This window comes from Dromiciops gliroides, chromosome 4, assembly GCF_019393635.1.
Source record: "Dromiciops gliroides isolate mDroGli1 chromosome 4, mDroGli1.pri, whole genome shotgun sequence".
Classification (NCBI taxonomy): domain Eukaryota; kingdom Metazoa; phylum Chordata; class Mammalia; order Microbiotheria; family Microbiotheriidae; genus Dromiciops; species Dromiciops gliroides.
The window spans coordinates 356530671-356554251 of NC_057864.1; the positions used below are offsets into that span (position 1 = coordinate 356530671).

A 23581-nucleotide genomic window follows, 5' to 3' on the forward strand; every position below is an offset into this window, starting at 1 on the left:
ATAGGCACATCATGGAAAACACATTCTGAAGGAGTCGAATAAAATTGACAAGCATTTATTAAGCACCTGCTGGACACAATGCTAAGGGCAGAGGATACAAAGAAAGGAAAAAATAAACAAATAAAACAATCCCTCCTCTTAAGGGTCCCACAGAGAGAAAACATGCAAACAGCTATGTATGTATGTACAGAATAAATTGAAGATTATCTCAGAGGAAAGGCACTAAAATTAAGGAGGCCTGGCAGTCTTCTTACTGAAAGTGAGACTTGAAGGAAGCCAGAGAAGCCAGGAGACAGACATGAGGAGGGAGGGAGTATACAAAGCATGGGAGACAAGCAGTGAAAATGCCCAGTCAGGAGATGGGATGTTTGGTGAGAGGAACAACAAGTAGGCTACAATCACTGGATTAGAGTGTGCTCATGGTGGTAAAGTGCTGATGATTAGAAAGATCAGAAGGGAACAGGTTATGAAGGGCTTTCAAATGAAAGCAAGAGAGCTTATATTTGATAGTGGAAGTGCTAGGGAGTTCCTGGAATTTATTGAATAGTGGGGACAGTGTGACATGGTCAGACCTGTGCTTTAGGAAGATCACTTTGATAAACTGAGTGGAGTTTGGATTGGAGTTGAGAGACTTATGGCAGGCTGACCAACCAGCAGGCTATTGCAATCATCCAGGCATGAGGTGGTGAAAACTTATAGCAGGATGTTGGGAATGCTAGAGAAGGGGGTATGTATGATAGATGTTATTCAGGTAGAAATGATAGAACTTGACAATTGATTGGATATGGGAAATGAATAAGTGTGAGTAGAAGTTCATATCAAGGTTCTAAGTATGGGTGCCTGGGAGAATGTTAGTATACTTATTAGTAGTCGAGAAGCTAGGAAAAGGGGTTGAGGGAAAAGTGAAGGTCATGAATCCAATTTTGGATATCTTGAGTTTATGGGATACCTAGTTTGAGAGATACAATAAATAGATTGAGATGGACAACAAGAGGTGACGAGAGAAGTTAGCACTTGACAAATTAATGTAGAATCATTTACATCTAGATGATGATTGAATTGATAAGAGCTGATGAGATCAAGAATGAAAAATATAGAGGGAAAAGAAAAGGGGACCCAGGACAGAGCATTGGTGTATAACCAGTGTTTGTGCACATGGCCTAGACAAATATCTAACAAAGGAGGCAGAGGAGTGGTCAGACAGGTGGGAGGAGAACAAGAGGAAAACAGTGTTGTAAAAAAAACAGAGATGAGAATGCTTCAAAAAAATAACAAAAAGATGATTGGCAGTGTCAAAGACTACAGAGAGGTAAAAAAGAGATGAGGTTTGAGAAAAGGCCAATAGATTAGTCATTTAAGAGGTCATTGGTAACTCTGGAATGAGCAATTTTTTAGTTGAATGATGAGGTGAGAATGCAGATTGTAGAGAGTTGAAAAGAAGAGGTAATGAAATAGAGGCATATTATAGATGCCCTTCTCAAGGAGTTTAGCCACAAAAGGCATGAGAGAGAAAGAACAGCAGTTATATGGACAAATCAAGTGAAAGACTTTTTTTTTTTTTTTGAGGATGAGAGACATGAGTGTGGTTTATAGGCAGTAGGGAAAGTAGTCAGTAGTCAGGGAGATAAGTGAGAGAGTGGAGATGCTGCCAATCTGTTAGAAGACAGGAAGGAATGGGATTACTTGTGCATGTAGATTTGCCTTGGTGAAGAGAAGAGGCATTTTATTATATAAGATAAGGAGGAGATAGTAGCAGGAGTTTATGGAGGCTTGAGCCAATCTATATTAAGTATATACATTTACAGTTTTTTTTTTGTTTTGTTTTTTTGTGGGGCAATGAGGGTTAAGTGACTTGCCCAGGGTTACAAAGCTAGTAAGTGTTAAGTGTCTGAGGTAAAATTTGAACTCAGATCCTCCTGAATCCAGGGCCAGTGCTTTATTTACTGTGCCACCTAGCTGCCTCCTAGGCATTTACTTTTTGAAGACATTTGTACCTCTGGCTTCTGATAGTTCATCAGAGATGGAACAATTGGAGGTACTATTTTTGACTGACCCTCCTGGTACAGAAGTGAAATTTTTTGTCTGTTATACTGTGCCACATTACAAAGAATAACTTCATTCATTTAAATTGTTTGATAACTAATCAGCTCATGAACCATGAAATCCTGAAAAGGGTATTTCCAAACTCATCCGTTTCCAGAGGGAAACTTTTATTTGACTGTGTGCTTATCAAAGATTATGATTTGGTTTGGTTAAAAAAGTATTATGTTAAGAATATGAAATATATGAAGAACTGAGGCAGTGGTCATTGTAGTATCTGTTTACTTGAATGAAGGTATGACTAGGAGCTGGCTGTGTTGGGAACAGATGATAGCCATTTCTTGAAACCTATAAGTTCCACTGTGTTTCTTCAGTTCATCCTGTTTTTGCTTTTCTTAACTCTCTTGACAACAGATTACCTTCTGCTTTATTATTTCTTGTAGTTGAACACAGGAGTTTAGCAGAATTAATAGACAATTTTTCTTCAGAGATCAAAAATGGTGCAGTGATCATTAGAAAATACATTTAGACGAAGAGGAAATTACAGATCAAAGAATAGGAAGTGCCTTGTGTCACCACTCACTTTCTTTGGTCACATTTTGTAATGTGGTTTTGGTTTTATGTTTTCTCCTATCTTTCATCATGTTTTAGGAACATAGCATTTTTTTTTTCACCAGAGTCAGTCCATTTCATTACTCTGACTGCTACCTAGTAGCAGCACTCTATATTTAGAAATGGCCCCTGTTTCTGGCTAAATTTCCTTAGGGGCCCATGAATTTAAGCTTTTTTATTATTGTATTTTAATATAATTGATTTCTTTTTCAATTCTATTATTTTATTTTATACATTTTTAAACTGGGTAGGGGTCCATAAACTTTATTAGGATGCCAGGAATGTCCATTACCTCTTTCCCTCTTCCCCTGAAAAAGTGAGTAAGAAACTCTGTTCTGTAGCTTTAGTGTCCTGTAGTGTCTGAGTTATTGGATATATATCTAAAGGACTTTTGCCTTTCTACATATTTTGACATCATATACACTTCTGTTACGGTTATTGATAGCAGCTTTAGCTCATTAAACTGTACAAGAAAGTCTGGCTAACATAAGAAACTATGGATTAAATGGTGACTACATTGTGTAGTAAGGAGCTGAGTAAAACATAGGACCCAGGCTAGTAAACTCATTAACATACTGTTCTTTGATACAGTACTGCACATTTTTCTTATCATTGGCCTAACTTTGTACCTGGGCCTAGGATTGACTTAAGCCTTTCACAAAGGTAACATTGTCTAATAGTCAAATGTCTAAATCTTTCTTTAGTTTATAAGCACATTAATCAACCTCTGGTGGTTTGGACCCCTGATTCAGTACTGAACAAGTTTAATGTTTCTGCCATGCTACTACTGTCAGCAAAATTTCGTTCCTTCCAAAACATATGGACACCAATCCTACAGTGGAGGCCAACTGGGCTTCCCACATAACATGATATCACCCTGATCCCATTTGAAAGTGGAGCCAGATAGACAAGACTATGCTATTGGTAACTGGTTATCTTTTGTGTTGATAGCATCCCAGTGCCACATTCAGTTGATTAGAAATTGTTTGGGTATATCAGCTATTCAAAACCATTGCTCATGAGTCCCCATTTTTCCACTGAATCTCTTCTGCCTTGCTAAAATTAAGCATGTTGACATCATAATATGGAAAAAGGTCACTTACTTAAAATATAATACATGGTAAATAACAAAGCGTGAAAATTAAATAGCAAATACTCTCAGTGCCATTTCCTAAGACTTCTCTTTCCAAAAACATCTGGGACTGGAAGTTTACTCCCTTTTCACTCTTCCTTTCTTTCTTCAACATAACAGGAGGGAGACACAGGTAGATTTTCCATCTCAGATTTAATACTTTTTCTCTTCAACAAAAAGGAAGGGAATCACATTAAGTATTCATAAAAAGTTGTAGGGGACCCTACCAAACCTCTTGGATGTGCTGAGTTTCACATACATATTCCATTTAATTACAGACAACACACCATGTAGTTTTCTGCCTGTTCTCATCTGCTCCTCCCATGTAGATCCTAACCTTCAGTCTAATTGTCTTTTGACCATCACTGCCCCACCAAGTCCCTTCCATCTAAAAAAAAAATCTATTCCTCACTAGGCACTTTATGTGAGAACATCATAGATAGGTGAAAAATGCCTCATTTTAACTTATTACATATGTTTATGTAATTCCATATGTAATTTCCAAGGAATGCTTGGCATTTTACTTGGCCATGGACATGCTCCTCTCCTCTCCAAAAACTCCTATGTTGCATAGCCTATAGCCAATCACTTGAAAAATCTCCAGTGACCTTTTTTTACACTCATATATTTAAAAATTTCAAATACTTTATCAAGAACAGATTGAAGAAAATGACAAATTTTCCTTTTTCATATTATATATCTGACATTGTAATATAGTCTTGAGAAATGAAGAACTGAATTCTCTTTAAATAAAATCAGGCTACCTTTGGAAACAAAGGGAAAGCTTCTTTAGTGTTCAGTATTCTTATCTATTTTCCTGAAACACGGTTCATTTTGCTTTTTATAGTGTGACACTTCCTGGGATAAAAATTATCTTGTGAAAAAAATCTACGAACTTTGAAAGTCATGTGCTAAACCTTTAAAATTAATTAATGCTTAGAAAATTTATTCAAGATATAGAAATATTTGCTCTTATGTCACTATAACAGGATTTAAACTAGATTTTACTAGGTAGTTGGATAGGAGAAAATCATAGACAAATAGAACTTTGGAGTTGGAAGGGACCTGGGGTTGGGGGGTAGAGCTTAGTCTAACCTCTACCTAAAGTGTGAATTCTCCTTTTGATAATAAAAATAATGACAATAATGATGATTATGGAATTAAACAATAGCTGGCTCTTTCTTAAAGACAGGACAGTTACATAACATTGGTGCATAACATTGATTCATAAAAATTCATCCTACTATTTCTTTTCTTTTCTTTTTCTTCAGTTTTGTGGGGCAATGAGGGTTAAGTGACTTGCTCAGGGTCACACAGCTATTAAGTGTCAAATATCTTGGGCCGAATTTGAACTTAGATCCTCCTAATTCCAGGGCCAGTGCTTTATCCACTGCACCACCTACCTGCCCTGATTCTAATATATATATATATTTTTAACAATAATTTTAAAAGAATTTTTGAGTTCTAAATTCCCTTCCCCTTTCTTGAGAAGGCAAGCACTTTGGTATAGATTATATAAGTGCAGTCATGCAAAACATATTTACATATTAGCCATGTTGCAAAAGAACACAGACCCCCCAAAAAAAGAAAAAAAGAAAACCCAAGAAAACTATAGTTTAAAAATATGCTTTGATCTGCATTCAGACTCAATCAGTTTTTTCTGTGGAGGTGGATAGCATTTTTTATCATAAGTCCTTTGGGATTGTTTTGTATCATTGTATTTGTGAGAATAGCTAAGTCATTCACAGTTGATTATTGTACAGTATTACTGTTACTTTACATAATGATCTCTTGGTGCTGCTCAGTTTATATTGCTTCCTATAAATCTTCCTAGGTTATTCTGAAACCATCCTACTCATTATTCTTATAGCACAATAGTGTTCCATCACAAGGGGCAGCTAGGTGGAGCAGTGGATAAAGCACTAGGCCCTGAAGTTGGGATGACCTGAATTCAAATATCACCTCAGACAGACACTTACTACCTGTGTGACTCTGGGCAAGTCACTTAAGCCCAATTGCCTTATCTCCAGTCACCCTGAAATATATCTCATCATTGGATCCAGATGGCTCTGGAGGAAAGAGTGAGATTGATGACCTTGCACAGTTCTCCATCACTTAAAAATCCAATTCAGTGCAAGTCATGACATCACCCCAATGTCATAGTCCTCTTCAGGAATGAAGGCCATACAACATTCTATCACAATCATATGCCACAACTTGTTCAACAATTCTCCACTTGATGGACATCCCTTTAATTTTCAATTCTTTACAACACAAAAAGAGCTGCTATAAATATGTTTGTACACATAGATTCTTTCTCTCTCTTTTTAAAAATATATCTTTGGGATACAGACCTAGCAGTATTATTATTGCATCATAGCGTGTGTACAGTTTTATATTTGGGCATAGTACCAAATTGCTATCCAAAATGTTTGGATCAATTCACAACTCCACCAAGAAAGAATTTTTTTCAAAATATGTTTTCAATTATACACAGATACATTTACATTTATATGGAAATGTGTTTTGAAACCTCTTAAAGTGGGTCCTAGTTTTTAGATTTTTTTGCACACTATTTTTAAGCTTGAAATAAGAAAAAGAAAAGTTTTAAAATGACCACTCTGCTGCTTAGTATGTGCAGACTCTTGCTTATATTAAAGGTAAGATACATTGATATTTCAAGAGAAAACAAAACAAAACAAAACAAAACAATACATCCAGTATAATAGACATACTCGGGAAAGCTCAAATGCTTTTTCTTTATGTTTTATAACCTATGATGATTGAATGCCTAGAGGCTTTGGGTTTTAATATGCTACATTTCTGGACCTTTAGAAATTGATAAGAGGTTATTTGATTTTGAAGGACATTTTCTCAATACCTTTCATTGCTAATTGACAGCAACAATGCTCAGTAAGGTGAGTTTCTCCCCACTTCTCTCTTTTCATAGGCAGGTAAACCACTTCAGAAGGAATTACATTTGCCTAGTCTATGAATCTTCTTTTCAAAAGAATTTAAGTGCCTAAGGAAAAGGCCTGTTTCTCTATTTTTGTATGTTGCCGCCACCCAGTACAGTGTTATGCTCATAATAGTTGTATAATAAATATTTGGTGAACTGAACTACTTACCTTCTTTGAATAATAAAACATGCATTGGATTTGTTTTGTTTGATACTGCAGGACAGTTTTCCAGCTCGATTTGGAGGAATTCATTTTGTCAATCAGCCTTGGTACATCCATGCCCTGTACACTGTCATACGGCCTTTCCTTAAGGAGAAGACACGCAAAAGGGTATTTAAAGTATTTCTGTTTTTTTGGCTAATATTATTTATTCTGTGAATTTCATAATATGATCTTAGTATAAAAATAAGCTGACACAGATGTATAGTTATTTACATACTTGTTATAAATAAATAATTTCAGCCTTTTTTTTTACTCTGTTCTTTAAGCTCAGATATTCATGCTGAAGAATTTATGTATATAAGTAACATTTCAAAAATAGCTTTTGTAGGGGCAGCTAGGTGGTGCAGTGGATAGAGCACCGGCCCTGGATTCAGGAGGACCTGAGTTCAAATCCGGCCTCAGACACTTAACACTTACTAGATGTGTGACCCTGGGCAACTCACTTAACCCCAATTACCTCACAAAAAAAAAAAAAAAAGCTTTTGTGTTCTAAAGGAAAGGAAAATACCTTTCTATAAATATTATTTCATAAACCAAACCCTAATTCCCATCAAACAGAATATCTTTCATGTTCTAAGATTTTAGAAAAAGCATGGAGTATTAGAGATAGAAAGGATATTAGAGATGGTTTAGTCCAATCCCTGTAGATGAGTAACTTGAAGCTTAGACAGTAGGTTTAAGTGACTTTCATAGCTTACCTGTGGAAGAGCCCAGACTCTGTCTAAGAATCTTGACTCCCATCCTAATGTTTCCTTTTCTTTCTTTCTTTTTTTAATTTTTGTTTTTTGTGAGGCAGTTGGGGTTAAGTGACTTGCCCAGGATCACACAGCTAGTAAGTGTCAAGTGTCTGAGGCCGGATTTGAACTCAGGTCCTCCTGATTCCAGGGCTGGTGCTCTATCCACTGCACCACCTAGCTTCCCCTAGTGTTTCCTTTTCACCTTGCAGATATTTACACTTAAAAAATATAATTTAATTTACCATATTGTGATTGATCCACACAAAGTAAAATGAAGTATATTGAACATATTATATGTATACATGCATATCTATTTATTTATTTTTCCCAAAGTGGATATAACTTGGTAAGATCAATTAGACTCTGAGCTACCTGACAGTGTTTTCTATGGTTATTCAAATCTTGTTAATAGAATTCTATTACTAGATTACTAATTTTCAGTGAATTAGAATATGGTAAAATATGCAATATTGCAATTATACTGAATATAATTTATTCATTTCTTGAGTATTAAGAAGGCAGTGTTTCAGTGTAACCATGGATATCAAAGTTCCATGTACTTGTAAAAGTGTCAGTTATTTATAATAATAAAAGTTATAATATCCAGTATAACAGCATTGTGTCATAGTGGGGATAGAGCATAGAATTCAGGGTCAGTAATGACTTCTGTTCAAATCCTTTCTTGCTCACTTAGTATTTGGGTGATCTTTAAGTTATTTAAACTTTTAAAATTTTAGTTTATCTACTTGTAAAATTTAGATAATAATAGAACCAACTTCATAGGGTTATTATAGGAATTCAATGAGAATGTGTATGTATAAGATTTTACAAATCTTAAAATGCCTATGTAAACTTTATTATTATTATCATTATTATTATTAGAAATACCGTTATAGAAAACAGCATTTGCTACAGTCAACATCTTGTGAGAATTGTCACAATTATTTAAGGAATTGCTTCAACAACTGTGAAAATAGAATTAAATCATCTTTTAAAATAGCAAATGGGAATATTTGGTACCTTAGGAATACCTCTTTCATTTTTTTCCCCTTTCCACATCCCCTAATAGTGGAGAGAATAGCTTGTCATATTTGTTGTTCAGTCATTCAGTTATGTCAAACTCTTTGTGACCCTGTGGACCATACGGTCCATGGAGTTTTCTTGGCAACGATACTCGAGTGGTTTGCCATTTCCCACTCCAGTGGAGTAAGGCAAACAAAAGTTAAATGAGTTGCCCAGGGTCACACAGCTAGTAAGTGTCTGAAGCTGGATTTAAACTTAGGTCTTCCTAACTTCAGGCCCGGTGTTCTATCCACTCAGCCATCTAACTACCTCTAGCTTATCATAGACATACATACAAACATATACACATATTTCACACGTAAAGTTTTGAAGCATTAGTACACACCTCATATTTATTCCCAGAGAAGGAAGCAGTGGGGATTTGGGTAGTACTAGTATCCTTTCCAGTGTTAAGATCTGATGAAAGCTCTTGCAATTACTGTTATGCTTCTCTTGATCAGGGAAATTTTTGGCTATGCTTGATTCTAAAAGGGAGTCTAAAATTGCGGAAATCATTTGCATAGTGTAGCTACCCCTTCTTGTTCATTCCATTGCTGAAATACAGAGCCAGGGGAAGACCAGGAGATACTTTAGCCAGATCTTAATATATGGGAAGCTGATATGAGCCCAGGCTCAAAAGAGAAATTGTCACTTCATTCTTCTAATAAAATTTCTTTAGTTTAGAAAACTTCATGTGAGAATGTAATTGTCACATCACCTATTATTTTCATAAATGTTGGCAAGCTTGGGCAACTTCAAAATATCATCCAAATATTTGCTCTTTGGATACTAGAATATGAAGCTTGTTACTAAACCTTTCTCAATATTAAGATGCAAACCATGAAGAATATTTTTAAAGGTCTAATTAATTTTGGAAAAGTTTGCATAATATAAACAAATTAAACAGTAAATTCAATAGTTGAAACGCATTTTAGTGATCACTTGCAGATGGAATTAGTTATGGAGTTACACACTGGAACAAATTATCTAAAATATTATCTTTTTACATTTCATGTTTAAAATTTAACCTTTATTGAACTTTAAGGGGGCAACAGATGGTCTGTTTTTCTTATGAAATTATTGCTAGAGGTTTGTGACTCTATAAAATACAAGCAATATAAAGTAATTCCTAAATAGCCTAAGATAATAATTTATTTTATGTTTTATCTTTTCTAAATTATTTTTTGTATTTCTCTTTTTAATTAGGGACAGTGTTTAATTAGATACTGTCTCAAGTCCCAGTGATGATGAGGGCCACTGGATGAGTGGGTGGGGCAGCGTTTGAGAAGAAGAAGAATGGAAGATTATAGCAATCCTGGGGAATGGTAGTGGGATACAGACAATTCTGAGCATGTGGATGACTCTTCAGATTTCCATGTCTATGGGAATATTTTAAAAGACCTATATTTCAACTATTTGGAATGTGTCACACTGGAAATCTGTAGTAGAGAAGCACCTAGAAACATTAGAGCGATCAAGTTTCTTTGGATACAAAATGCTACCCATTTTGAGAGAATTTGTGAATGTTAGATTTTGATTCTGTCTCTCATTTTGCATTTAGAACAGCATTTAGGGCTGCTTTGGGTAAGGCATTCTTGGTAACAGTCAGGAGAAAGGCTTTATAACAGTGTCAGCTTATAGGCTTAATATGTAGGTTGGCAATGTCCATTTTCTGAGTCTTCTATGAAGTGGACTCATCTTCAACAAAGGTCAGTAGGGTTTATCAGACAATTTATCATGCTGAATGTTGGGTTGGCCCATGGATTTGTTTCTGGTACATATGAAATTTCCTCTCCACCTTTGGACTTTTACAGATGAGAATATCATATATATATATGTTTGTATATACATATACATACATACACACATACATACACACATGCATACACACATACATGCATGATATTCTAGTACCTTGGGTAAGATATGACCTTGAAAAGTCGCTTTTCATTTTATGACAAACTGCTGTCACGGCATTTATATATGTGTGTGTGTGTGTGTGTGTTAACCAATGTAGTTCTCTTTCTTTTATGAGTTGTGGTTTGGATGACTTATTTTTTATCTTGAAAATATAGATATTTCTGCATGGAAATAACCTGAATAGCCTGCATCAACTCATTCATCCAGAGATTCTACCTTCTGAATTTGGAGGAATGCTACCCCCCTATGATATGGGTACATGGGCAAGAACACTGCTAGACCATGAGTATGATGATGACAGTGAGTACAATGTGGACTCCTATAGTATGCCTGTGAAAGACGTGGAGAAAGAACTATCTCCAAAGTCCATGAAGAGGTATGTTGGAAACAAGTGTGGGATATCACTGTATAAATTACAGTTTCAGTTATATATTCTAAGGAGACTTACTTCAGTTTGGATCTGAGAGTGAGAGAGAGCAAGAGAGTGAGAGAGCAAGAGTGGGAGCAATCCAACTGTATATTGAGGATGTTCTCTTTGGAACCTACAAAAAGATGAGTGTCTTAGTTTATAACAACATGACTTTTTTTATACTTTGAAGAAAGTGCCATGAATTCTCCAGAATGGAATGTGAAAGTATTTATTTCTACCTGATTTTCTACTTGGGTTATCTAAGGTCATATGAAGATAGTGTGACATAGAGTATGGAACACTAGACTTTGAATTAGGAAAACCTGGGTATGATCCCACCTAAGCCACTTTACTAATGGTATGACCTTGGACAAGTCAAATAAGCCAGCTGGGTCTCATTTCTAAAATGGGAAGAATAATATTACATACCTCATAGGGTTATTGTGAGAATAAAATTGTATGATGTATAGAAAATGATTTGCAAACCTTCAAATGTTATAAAATGTGAGTTTTTAGTCTTGTCATTAAGAGCAGGTCATTCATACACTAACGGGAGGTGTGGTTCATTCTCTGCTTATGTAGATTTCAGAAGATCAGTAAGAAGGAGACAGTTTTCCCTTAATGCAAATTATCAAAGAACATATTTCCATTGTACATTTCTGGATTTAGTGTCCTAAATTTAAATTCTAGACTCCTAAAACACATTCAGAGAGGGTCCTTTTGTTAATGCCAAAGTATCAGGGCCTACTTGGATACTCTTTATGTTCAACCATGGTATATAACATTCTATCCATTTTCTTGCAGAAATCTAGTTGAATGGTAGTTAATAACTCTGACTGGGTATCCCAGTTTATAGGAGATGAAAGAGAAATGGAACCAAAACAATATTCAGATTTGAACATAAGCCCATAATCAGTTCATACCTGACTTGTTTTACTTAGGAGATGTTCTAAATTTGCAGTGGTTCATAGCATCTCAAAACCAATTCTGACATCTGTAGTGCATAATGAGAGCAGATTAAGAACAGAATCAAAGTGTGCCTTTAATTTTTGTCCATTATGTTAAAAACTAACACCTTCATATACACTTGGAGATTGAGAGAAAGAGGTAAAGAAGATATAAACTTAAAAGAACAACAGATATATATAGATATATTTTTTTTTGGGGGGTGGGGTGAGGCAATTGGGGGTAAGTGACTTGCCCAGGATCACACAGCTAGTAGTTGTTAAGTGTCTGAGGCCGGATTTGAACTCAGGTCCTCCTGAATCCAGGGCCAGTTCACTGCACCACCTAGCTGCCCCACAACAGATATTTTTAAAAAATAGTATATTATACTTCTATGCTTCTTAGATACACATACACACACACACACACACACACACACACACACATATATATATATATATATATATATATATATATATACACATACACACACACAAACACACATATATTTTTTCATTGGAGAAGGTAATCTTTTCTGCAGTGATTCTCAGAACCCTTCTTCAGTAGATAATCTTCATGAGTTACCATCTCCCCTCCCAAAAAATTCTTTAACTTGTGGCTAGCCTTCTGATAAGGAGTCTGTTCAAACTTAAATAGTACTTGTATTGTTGTTGTTTACAAATAGTCCACTGCTTGGCCTGCCTTTTATGCTTAGTAGGAACTTCCATTGTTTGCCCTCAACACATAGACCTGGGCTTCAAGAACACAAGGGCAAGTCTATGCCAAAATGAGATGTCAGGGTAGGACTTTATAGAGGTGCATGTTATGCTGCAACCAGTCCTGAAATGGCCTGACATTTCTTTTTGGAGCTTCGGTGTATTTGTGAATGTTACAAGAACATCCTGCAACATAAATACATTACTGTACATGTTCATTATCTATCTTTATTTTCATTTTCTCACTGCCCATAGCTATTTGTTTTAAGCAGTTTCCTTCCTACATTTTTAATACTTAGCCAGAAGGATTCAGGATCTCTATTTTATCAACAATTTGCTAGGAGGAAATTAAGAACTTTGAGAAACTAAGTCTTTCAGGTCAGTGGGTTAACAGTTGTTAAAGACATCAGGCCATTATTAGTAAATTGTCTCATCTTTCAATTTGAGATGGACTCATAAATGTGCATACCACATTGTACCTAATTGATTTTGGGGGGGGTCCAGTATGTGATTTCATCAGCATAAAGAACTCTAGTTTAGAAACTTCTGCCATCATAAGCAATGGAAAACTATTAAGAAACCAACAAGTAGGAGCAGGTAGGTGGTGCAGTGGATAGAGCACTGGCCCTGGATTCAGGAGGACCTGAGTTCAAATCCGGACTCAGACACTTAAAACTTACTAGGTGTGTGACCCTGGGCAAGTCACTTAACCACAATTGCCTCAAAAAAAGAAAGAAAGAGAGAAACCAACAAATAAGCATTTATCTAGTGCCTACTCTATACCAGGCACTATACTTGGTGTTGGGGATTCAGATTACCAAAATAAATAAGTGGAATAACCCCTATTCTCAAGAAGTTTGCATTCTATTGGTGAAGAAATAGTTTTACAGCTGTTGTACTAAAAGGCTAAGTGACTTCCAAAAGGCAGGATTTGAACTTAAGTCTTACACATTGAACTTAGGTCTTATTCAGCTGAACATTACTAAAAGAAACTGGTCTAATGCTGTTTTTCAAAGGGTCCATTGACTTGCCTAGGATCACACAGCTAGTAAGTGTCAAGTGTCTGAGGTCAGATTTGAACCCAGGTCCTCCAGAATCCAATGCTGATGCTTTATCCACTGTGCCACCTAGCTGCCCCGATTTGTGATCTTTTGATATAAGTAAATAGTATATCTTTGCTTAAAACATTTAAGGCCAAGACATAAATGTCTATCAGTCAACAAGCATTTTTTAAGAATGTCTACTATTCACCAAACACTGACTAAGCATTGTTTATTTCTTAAAATGGTTCAAAAATAAAATAAAATAAAATGGTTCCATCTTCTACTTAGTCACCATGTCTGCTTCGTTCACAGTCCTGAAGTAGGAAACAGCTACTTACTTGTTATTGAGGTGAAATAGTAAAACTGAGTTAGGAATAGTAACTATTTACCTTCCCCATTATCTTTGGAGTCTTCTGTTCTTCTGTCAAAACCTAGTGTCAGAGTTGATTCATTTCACTTAATCATCTAAGTTTTTTTCGATTTTGCTTTGATTTCAGGTTATAAATGGCTATTCTGTCTGCTTTTTTCATCATTAACATATACTTTACCTTATAGTTTTTCTATCTAAAGTTAATGATATCTGCTAAGAAGCATATTACCACAATGATATCTAATTGGCTGTGATATAGCATCAGGAAAAAAAAAATCATTATGGCTAGAATTTTAAAAGGGCAGTTGCTTTGCAAATGCTATAGCTATTAAGGAAGCAGTTTTCTGCCATAACACTAGCATGTTTCATTGGCTTTTCTCCTTCCCAATTTCATGTTGTTTCCTAATGATAAATTGAAGTAAAATTCTCACCTACTACATAATTGGGTGTATGTAAGGGCTCTTGTTCAGCTTATTTGCTTCTCTAATAATAAAATGATGTTACTTAAACTAGTAAAGATACTGGATACTTTTAAATAAACGTTAAATACCTTTAAAAAATTCCAAGAAACCAATTCACTGAGTAGTAAGTTTTATTATTATTACATAGTCTAGTTGGGAATTCATGGCAAGGTTGTATTCATTTTTTGATATCTGATCTTAATGGATGGGGATAAAGTTAACACTAGATTTCCAATTTTATGGATAATAAGGAAAATGCATTTGGACTTTATTTGCTTTATAGAATTCTTGAGGCTAGGAATCCTGCCTTCTATTGTGGTTGTTTTGCAATTTTTATTATATCGTTACTCCTTTTTCTCACTGATTGCACATGTCCAATCAGTTACCAGATCTTGTTATCTTTATCTTTGAATCATCTCTTTTCTATATACTCTTCCAGTTCTTCACCTTTCCTTGCCTGGACTATTGCAATAAGTTTTCTGATTGGTTTTGCTGACTTAAGTCTCTCCCCACCCCAATTCACATTTCAAACTGTTGCCCATGCTATTTTCCTAAAACATAGCACTGCTCATGTCACTCCCCCAAACTCCAATGACTCCCTGATATGTCCAGGATTACATCTGATGTTTATTTTTTGTTTGGCATTTAAAGTCTTTTGCAATTCACCCCTTCCAACCTTTCTTTACTCCACTCCACACATACCACAGTGATACTCCATCTCCAGGTTTTATTTGTCTTGAAAATTTACAGTATTCAAAAAAATTGTAGTCAGACCTCACCTCATTATAAAAAAGAAACTAGAAAATGGACTGCTTCCCTGAATTATCTCACATGCTTAGAACTCTTTTCTGTTCAATACTCTATGTTCCAGATAGATTTAATTCCAGTTATAGGAACTAGAGATACAGTGACAAAAATGTACCCAAGGGGCTGATGTTGTGATGGGGGCCATTGATAGCATTCCCTTGTTTTGTGCTGGCCTCATTTGAATTGCCATTTTTCTCTTTTTCTTTCATTTCGTTTACTCTTGTATTTCATATCCATAATCCCTCGATTTGGGATGTGTAGGTATATTAGCTTCATGGCGGCATTAAAACAAAGAAAAGACAGGGTGGTGTCAGTGAAGGACATCATCTGCTTAATTATACTATCAATAACTTGAAAGCAACAGACATGCTAGAAAATTATAATGTAGATAATTCAGTTGACTGTGGCTTAATTAATTAATCCATTAGTACATCTTTCTATGTATCTATCTCTATCTAATCTATCTACTTATTTACAGATCTCAGTCAGTAGTGGATCCTGCAGTGCTAAAACGTATGGATAAAAATGAGGAAGAAAACATGCAGCCTTTACTTTCTCTGGACTAAGAACCTATTAACATCACCAATAAATTGGAATGGAAGGTACTCCCTTTCAGCAAGAAGCAAACCATTGGGGAAGAATGTACCAGCTGGGAATCTATTTATTTATATTAATGTAGCATAATGTAATAAGGCAGCAGGTTTTCCCAGTGTGCCTAAAACATAGGTGTCCTGGGCTGGATTTTTTTTTAAATCAATAATTTATTCTGTAAGTGCCAACTTGTTTGTAAATACAATGTAAGCTCCACTTAAATTTTGTTAGTCTTGATAGCAACATAGTTTGGAAAAAGGATGACTCTTAAGTCCCTGTCATACACACACATAGACACACACACACACACACACACACATCATACTACACTGTAACCAAAGGGGTAAAACACACATGAAAAAGATCAAAGGTAATTAAATGTAGCCCTGTTTCCTATGAAGCCATATTGCAGCTATCATAGTGACTGCTTCTTTTTCCTCTGAGATTCTCTTTCAGTATGTTAATATATTTCTTCATAGGAAAAGGGAAATAGAAGATTGTGGGAAATGTTATTATTGCAAACATAGTTCCTATCCAGGGATTATCATTTCAGAGGAAACATACCCTGAGACCCTCACTGGCCTTGTATTATCGAGACAAAGAATAACAGTTGAGCAGGTAAACCAGACTTTTGGAATATTTTATGTTGGAGTCTTAGGGCACTGGGAAGTGGCATTTCCTTTCAGTTAAAATGTAGAATTCAGAAACAATGTGGACTCTTCTCAGACTTCTGTCTTTACAATTTGTTCTTTATTCAAGCCTCCATTGTATTCTGTCTAGTATACTTGGAGAAGTTTTTTTTTTTTTTTCCTAAAATCTCATCAACAAGAGGAAGAGAACTCATACAAACCAAATGTTTTGACAACCAATTTTGAACACAACACTTTTCATTAGCAGACAAGGGGCTAATTTCTGAATCATGTGAACTGGTTGATTAAAAAATACATATATATATATATTTATTTTTACTGTGCTCTAAAGAAGTAAGAGGCCTACTAATTAAGGATCCATACACCCCATGATAGTTGTTCAGTGTGCTTAGAGATATTATAGATTGTCACATGAGGTACTGCTGAAACCTATTTCAACTTAAGGTCAATGTAAACCAGGTGTAGTGAAACAGACTGTTAAAGGTTGTACTCATTTTATCTGTAATATAGTCTTGAACATGTGCCATATTGCTGAAATCCTTTTTACCTCAGAGGAACAACAGAACTTGATATAGATTTAATGGCATTCATCAACTGAGTTTTTCTCAAATTGACCAATGTTAAGTTTCCATCATTCACTTGATTATCTATGTAGGAAGGACAGGAATGAATGGACAAACAGAATCTCAGAGTTATAACTAAATCACCAATACTAGGGTGGGTGATATAGACTAAAACTAGCTTTAGGGTTCACCATTAAAAGGGAACTCTTTCAATATGGTGGCAATATTTTCATTTAGTTTAAATTCCTATTATCAGGGAAAAGAATCAAAGTCTCTATCACTTTTTTGGATTTGGGGCTAAACTGACAAAAACTATATGTTTTATGGTGAAGAGAAGAGAAAGATTGTGATTGACCAAGTTATTGGGAATTGGAAGCAATGAAGTTTTATTGCTCCCTTTTACAGACTTTTACACTCCATGTGTCCTTTCCCAAATCTAACCTAAGTTGGCCATCTAGATAAGTTTTTGAAACATATATCAGAACCTTTAGCCCAAACAGGAAAGATAGATGCAATTTTCCTTTTCAAGTATGAATCACTTAATCAATTTGCATGGAATATTTCAAATCATAATATCTTGGTATATTAGTCTATTTTAAAAGTATTTGGGAATATATTGGAAATAAAAAGAATACCAGTACATTAATTGGTACAATTCAAAGTATGTTAAGAAATTTCTAGTAAATCTGAATTAATAATCATTTAAAAATGCAATTTCTCTTCAGTGACAGAGAAAGCACTTACTGTATCAAGTATAAACTCAACCTGCTAATAATTTAATACTTAAAATGATTTGGAAATAAAGGATAATGGACTCTTCATTTTTTATTTAATGATTGTACTGCTAAGTGACCCTGAATGTCTATGTTTTTACATGTTTGTATATGTGGTGTACAATTTGGAGTCTTAGGCTTCATATTCTACATAACTCACTGTAAGGTTCTAAGTTATAGTTTCCAGTCTTGTAATTGGAGGGGGGAGACAACAATAACTAAGTAGAGTCAATTTTCAATGAATTTTGTGTGCGTTTTCCTGTGATAGACCATTGACAACTTTGCAATCATAAGTTACCTTTCTAGCTCCAGAAAACATATTCCCAATCGCCTCCCTTAATCATGCAGTGACAACGCATGCAAAGAATGTGAACTCATTTTAATATGGACCTAGGAAAATGCAAACAGGATGGCAAATCTTCTAATATATTTCAAATTCAAATATTATCACCTTCCCCCCACTTTGAGATATATGCAGTGCTGCATGGCTGCATGAGCATAGCATGGGAAAAATGATAGTTGATTCTATTACTTAAAACATCTAAAAATGAATGGGTGGAGTATAATAGTGATGCCTTTTGAAATTACTTTGTCTAGGTAATTCAAAAACTAAGTTTATTGGCCAGTGACCTTTTTGAAGTTGCTTAGTTAAGAGATGTACATTCAACTTTATGAATCCTTTTCTCAGTATTGCCTAACTAGAAATTTGTTTAGGAGTCCTTTGAGTGTCTTTTCTGTGATATGTGTCTTTGTGTATTAACTGTCAAACTTAGTTCCTATTAATTAGCATTCATATCTTCATTTAAAGAAAAAAAATTTGTAGTAGATTATCAATAATTAGACTCTTTACCCTATTGAAGCTGGCAATCAATTCCAAGAGCAGTGCTAAGCTTTATGTGGTGGTCTTGTGACTGAATATGTGTATACTTGAAAGAGCTTCACTACATTTGGTTTGGAATAAAGGCCAGCAGTCTATTTCTCCTTCTCCTTCTCCCTCTCGCTCCTCCTCCATTTCCTCTATCTTGTTGACCTTCAAGTTGCTTTATTGGCAGCTGGCTAAAGAACAATAAATAACTTCTCTTCTTATTTTGTCATTGTTTTTTGCATGTACTTCAATACTGGTCAAAGAGTGAGAGTTTTTCATACTCTAAGAAACTTTAAAAAGTGCCTCTTTAAAGATGTAATAAATCTGTGCTCTGGTATAGGAACTCCTATTTTCACCCTCTTTAAAAAAAAAAAGCATGTTCTGTCTCTGTGTAATAGATCTGAAACTGAAACCATTAGAAATCTGGAAAGGAAGCAACATTATAGACAGCTTTGTGCATTTCAGTTAACAGTATTTCATCTTTGGGCTCAACATGGTTCTTTATTAAGAGTTATTAAAAAGCCAAGTCCTATGCTAAGTGGAAAAAAAAAGTATCAAAGAGAGTTTGGTAGGAAAGTTTAAGAAATAAAAATGAATAGTTCATTTCTCTCTTTACACAGGGTTTTAAGCAAGTACAGGCCAAGGCACCAATGATTTTTATGTAAATCTTCATGTGTAAATGGCTCTTCAACTGATCTTCTGGAAAAACAAACTTTCATAATCCAAAAGTCAATTCTTATGGCTTATCTCTAAAATAATCAACAGGGCAAAATAGTTTGAATGAAGCATTTTCAATTTCTGGTATACTTGTAAGAGAACAAAAGATTATTACATGTATTAGAGAGTTGTTTTTAATCATCATAAGGAGAATTGAATATCTAATCTCAAAAGGAAACCTTTTGAGCAACAATAAATCTGTCTTTGGGTACCATTTAGCTTTTCTACTATATCCTTTTTAAAGATCTTAGAGGGTGGGGAATACTGCTTTGGGGAAAGGAATTCTAATTATCATGAGTTATATCAAGGAATCTTGATGATTAAGTATCATATATACAAAATTCTATTCCCATTTTACTGAAAAGTCAAAATGGTTTCTATGGTTAATGCTTTCTTCTTAATTCTCTTTATGCATAATTAACTAATAATTACTTTTAAATTTGCCAACACCATGGGTATGTTGTATGTCTATGTATTGAAAAATGAAGGGAAGATTGGCAAGAAATCTAAATTCTTTAATTTGGTTTATCAACAGTTATTAAATTCATGTGAGATAATTGTCAGTTTTTTTTTCATTTCAATAGGTGCTGTCTAGACTTTTGGGGGAGGAACTGGACAAGTGATGTCATAAGTAATTACCAGTGTGGAAATTCCCTTCAACAATTCAGGACAGTTACTTTCTTTGTTACTTATAGTCTTCAAAAGTTAACCAAAACTGAGAAATTAAATGACTTGCCCATATTCAAACACCTATCATGAGTCAGCAACAAGATTTGAATTCAGATCTTCCTGATTCCACAGTAGGTTCTCTATCCACTGCTAACACACAACCTAATGAATATCATTTTATGAATAACTTTAAAAATATTGCTGAAATTTCACCTTTTGGGAACATCTGAGGGCTGAGCACTGTTGTGATTGCATACAAAAAAAAGTCTCTTCTTTTTAGCCACTAGTGCCATGAATTCATCAAAAACTTGAACGTACTGTTCCTGTGCTAAAAAAACTTTGCCAATCTTTATTTGCCATAAAGAAGGAGGGAAACGCTAAAGGAGCTTTTTAGTTTGTAGTATCATTATTGAATCCTGAACTCAGCATCTTCTTAGAATCTAGACATTGTTTCATATTTCAAGGTGTCATGCTTTAATGTACTTAATTATGTGTATATGGGCAGCTAGGAGACAAAATGGATAGAGTGCTGGGCCTGGAGTCAGGAACAATCATCTTCCTGAGTTCAAATCCAGCCTCAGATACTTGCTAGCTTTGGGACCCTGGGCAAGGCACTTAACCCTTTTTGCCTCAGTTTCCTCATCTGTAAAATAAGCTGGAGAAAAAAATGGCAAACCACTCTAGTATCTTTGGCAAACAAACCTCAAATGGGGTCACAAAGAGTCAGACATGACTGAAAAATGACAACAGCAAATTATGTGTGTGGAGATATAGGGGATAAAAACCCCATATTTTGTCAAATATACCAGGCACAGTTTGGAAATCAATGACAGTTAGAAACACATAAAATCTCAGATTTGCCAAAGTTCTTGGAAGATTCACACACACACACACACACTTGCTAAGAGGGCCTTTCCCCGAAAAATGAATTTTATCATATCTTTGGTAAATATTTATCTGTCTTCTGCTAAAAAGACTTCCTGTGATGCCATTATTCACTACTACTAGATGTAATCCACTCTAATTTTGGACACTTCTAAGTGTTTAGAAATTTCTAGATATATTCACCTGAAAGGGAGGTAGCAAGCATATATAGTGAATAATGGGTGGGTTTTGCAGTCAGGGGGATTTGGGTTTAAGTTCCACCTTAGACATAGAGAAAATGTTTGACCCTGTACAAGTCACTTTTCCTGTCTACACAGCGAAGAAACTCACTATGGTTGTAAGTTGAAGAGCAAGTGCCAATCTGTATTAAGAAGAAAAGTTCCTTATGTAGAGCTTCTTTTAGCAGTGCAATTTCAGTCTGGTTTAAAAAGAAAGGAAATATATCTACCTGTAACTTAAATTGTTTGGCCTTGTTCTGACCTCTGTGGCCAAAGAGAGTGTCTAATAACAATTCCTCTGATACTTATTTCCATAAATTTTCTCTTCTCCAGGTGAAATATTGAAAATCCCTTTAATTGAGTCTTACATGGCATAATTGTTAGCTCCCTTGACATCCTATGTGTTCATCAGTGGTCAATTCAGATTTGTCAATATCCTTACAAAAATGTGGTTACCAAAATGAATATCATATTGTAGATGTCAAATGATTAGGACAGAGCCCAAGGTGACTATCACCATCTTTATTCTGGACACTATATATTTATTGAGGTGGTCTAAGTGATATTAGCATTTTTGGGTCCATGTTATATTGTTGGTTCTTATGAAACTTCTGGGTCCACTAAAACCCCCTATATATTTTTCACCTAACTAGTGGTTGACTAAATAAATGATCCTATCTGCCTCATTCTCCCCCACTCCCACTACATAAGTTGCATGTGTAGGTGTTGCATTAGTTTGGGTAATACATTAGTTTGAGAGGAAGTAAACATTTATTAAGCACCTACTATGTGCCAGACCTTGTGCTAAGTAATTTACAAATAATGTCTCATTTGATGATTTATGAGTATTTCATATACATATTGTTTTTATGTTGTTTTAGTGCAGAATGTTCCCATGTCCTTTAAAAAATTAAAAATAAATCAGATGGGGGCAGCTAGGTGGTGCAGTGGATAGAGCACTGGCCCTGGATTCAGGAAGCCCTGAGTTCAAATCCGGCCTCAGACACTTGATACTTACTAGCTTTGTGACCCTGGACAAGTCACTTAACCCTCATTGCCCTGCAAAAAAAAAATCAGACTTCTTCTGTTCTATATATGTAAATGTGTGTATCGTATACACACATATACTTTGGATTAAATAAATACTTCAATTCAGCAATGATTTACCAAGATCTCCTATGTACCAAGATATGTGCTAGTTGCTGATGATACAAAGAAAAGAACAAGGCAAAACAGTTCCCATGCTAAGTAGATAGAACTAATTCAGAGGATCAGGGTAGGCTTAGCAGAAGAGGTGAGGCCCAGGCTGAGACTCAGGATTCTGAAAAACAGAGATGGGGAGAACAGTCCAGGCATAGAGATTGGCTTGCGCCATTCTTGGAAGTAAGTGATGCTGATGGTATGTAAATGGAGGCAGCAGCTCGTATTCCTTGGGGACATTGCTGGGATGAGAGGAAAATGTCAGCTAAGTCTGGAAAGATATATTTGAGGCCAAATTGTGGAATACTTTGAAAGCTAAGCCAAAGGGGGTTTACCCTGGGTAAACAGTGAGGTGGAACGAGGTGGTGCAGTGGATAGATCATGGGGTTTGGAGTCAGGAAGACTTGAGTTCATATCTAGTCTCTGACACTTTTTAGCTATGTGAACTCCTGAGCAGGTCATTTAAATGCTGTTTGCCTCAGTTTCCTCATCTGCAAAATAGAGCTTATAATAACACCTATCTCCCAGGGTTATTGTGAATATCAAATGAGATGATAATTGTAAAGTACTTAGCACAGTGCCTGGTATACACTAAGTGCTATATAAATGTTAGCTGTTATTACCTATTATTATTAAAGAGATGTCTTGGGGCAGCTAGGTGGCACAGTGGATAAACCACTGGCCCTGGATTCAGAAGGACCTGAATTCAAATATGACCTCAGTCACTTGACACTTACTAGCTGTGTGACCCTGGGCAAGTCACTTAACCAGCCCCCCCACACCCTCCCCCCCTCCCCCCAAAAAAAAAGAAAAAGAAAAAAAGATGTCTTTCTTTTTTTTAGGCAGGAAAATGACACAAAAATGTAGATAATCATTTCACCAAATTATTTTTTAAATAATACTGCTGTCATTTTATCTTGAAAAATTACAATTGACATAAATCGTTAGGGGCACAGTCTAAGAAATTTATTTTGTTTTTCATCTGGTATTTTGAAATATTCTTATTTAGCTGAA

The 23581-nt window shown here is 35.3% G+C and overlaps 1 protein-coding gene across 2 annotated transcripts in view; it reads left to right on the top strand.

Annotated features, from left to right (window-relative positions):
• The window catches only part of CLVS2 (clavesin 2), a 106151-nt gene extending 85270 nt beyond the window's left edge, over window positions 1-20881 (top strand). The window contains exons 3-6 of one of the 2 annotated variants that reach the window (XM_044003464.1): window positions 6964-7074; window positions 10841-11061; window positions 15915-16038; window positions 20180-20881. In XM_044003464.1, the coding sequence (XP_043859399.1) occupies window positions 6964-7074; window positions 10841-11061; window positions 15915-16002 (420 nt within the window). In that variant the 3' untranslated portion in view covers window positions 16003-16038; window positions 20180-20881. Of the gene's footprint in view, window positions 1-6963; window positions 7075-10840; window positions 11062-15914; window positions 19100-20179 lie in introns of those variants that run through there. The other variant, XM_044003463.1, reaches the window with a different exon arrangement.
• Window positions 20882-23581: the final 2700 nt, after the last annotated feature.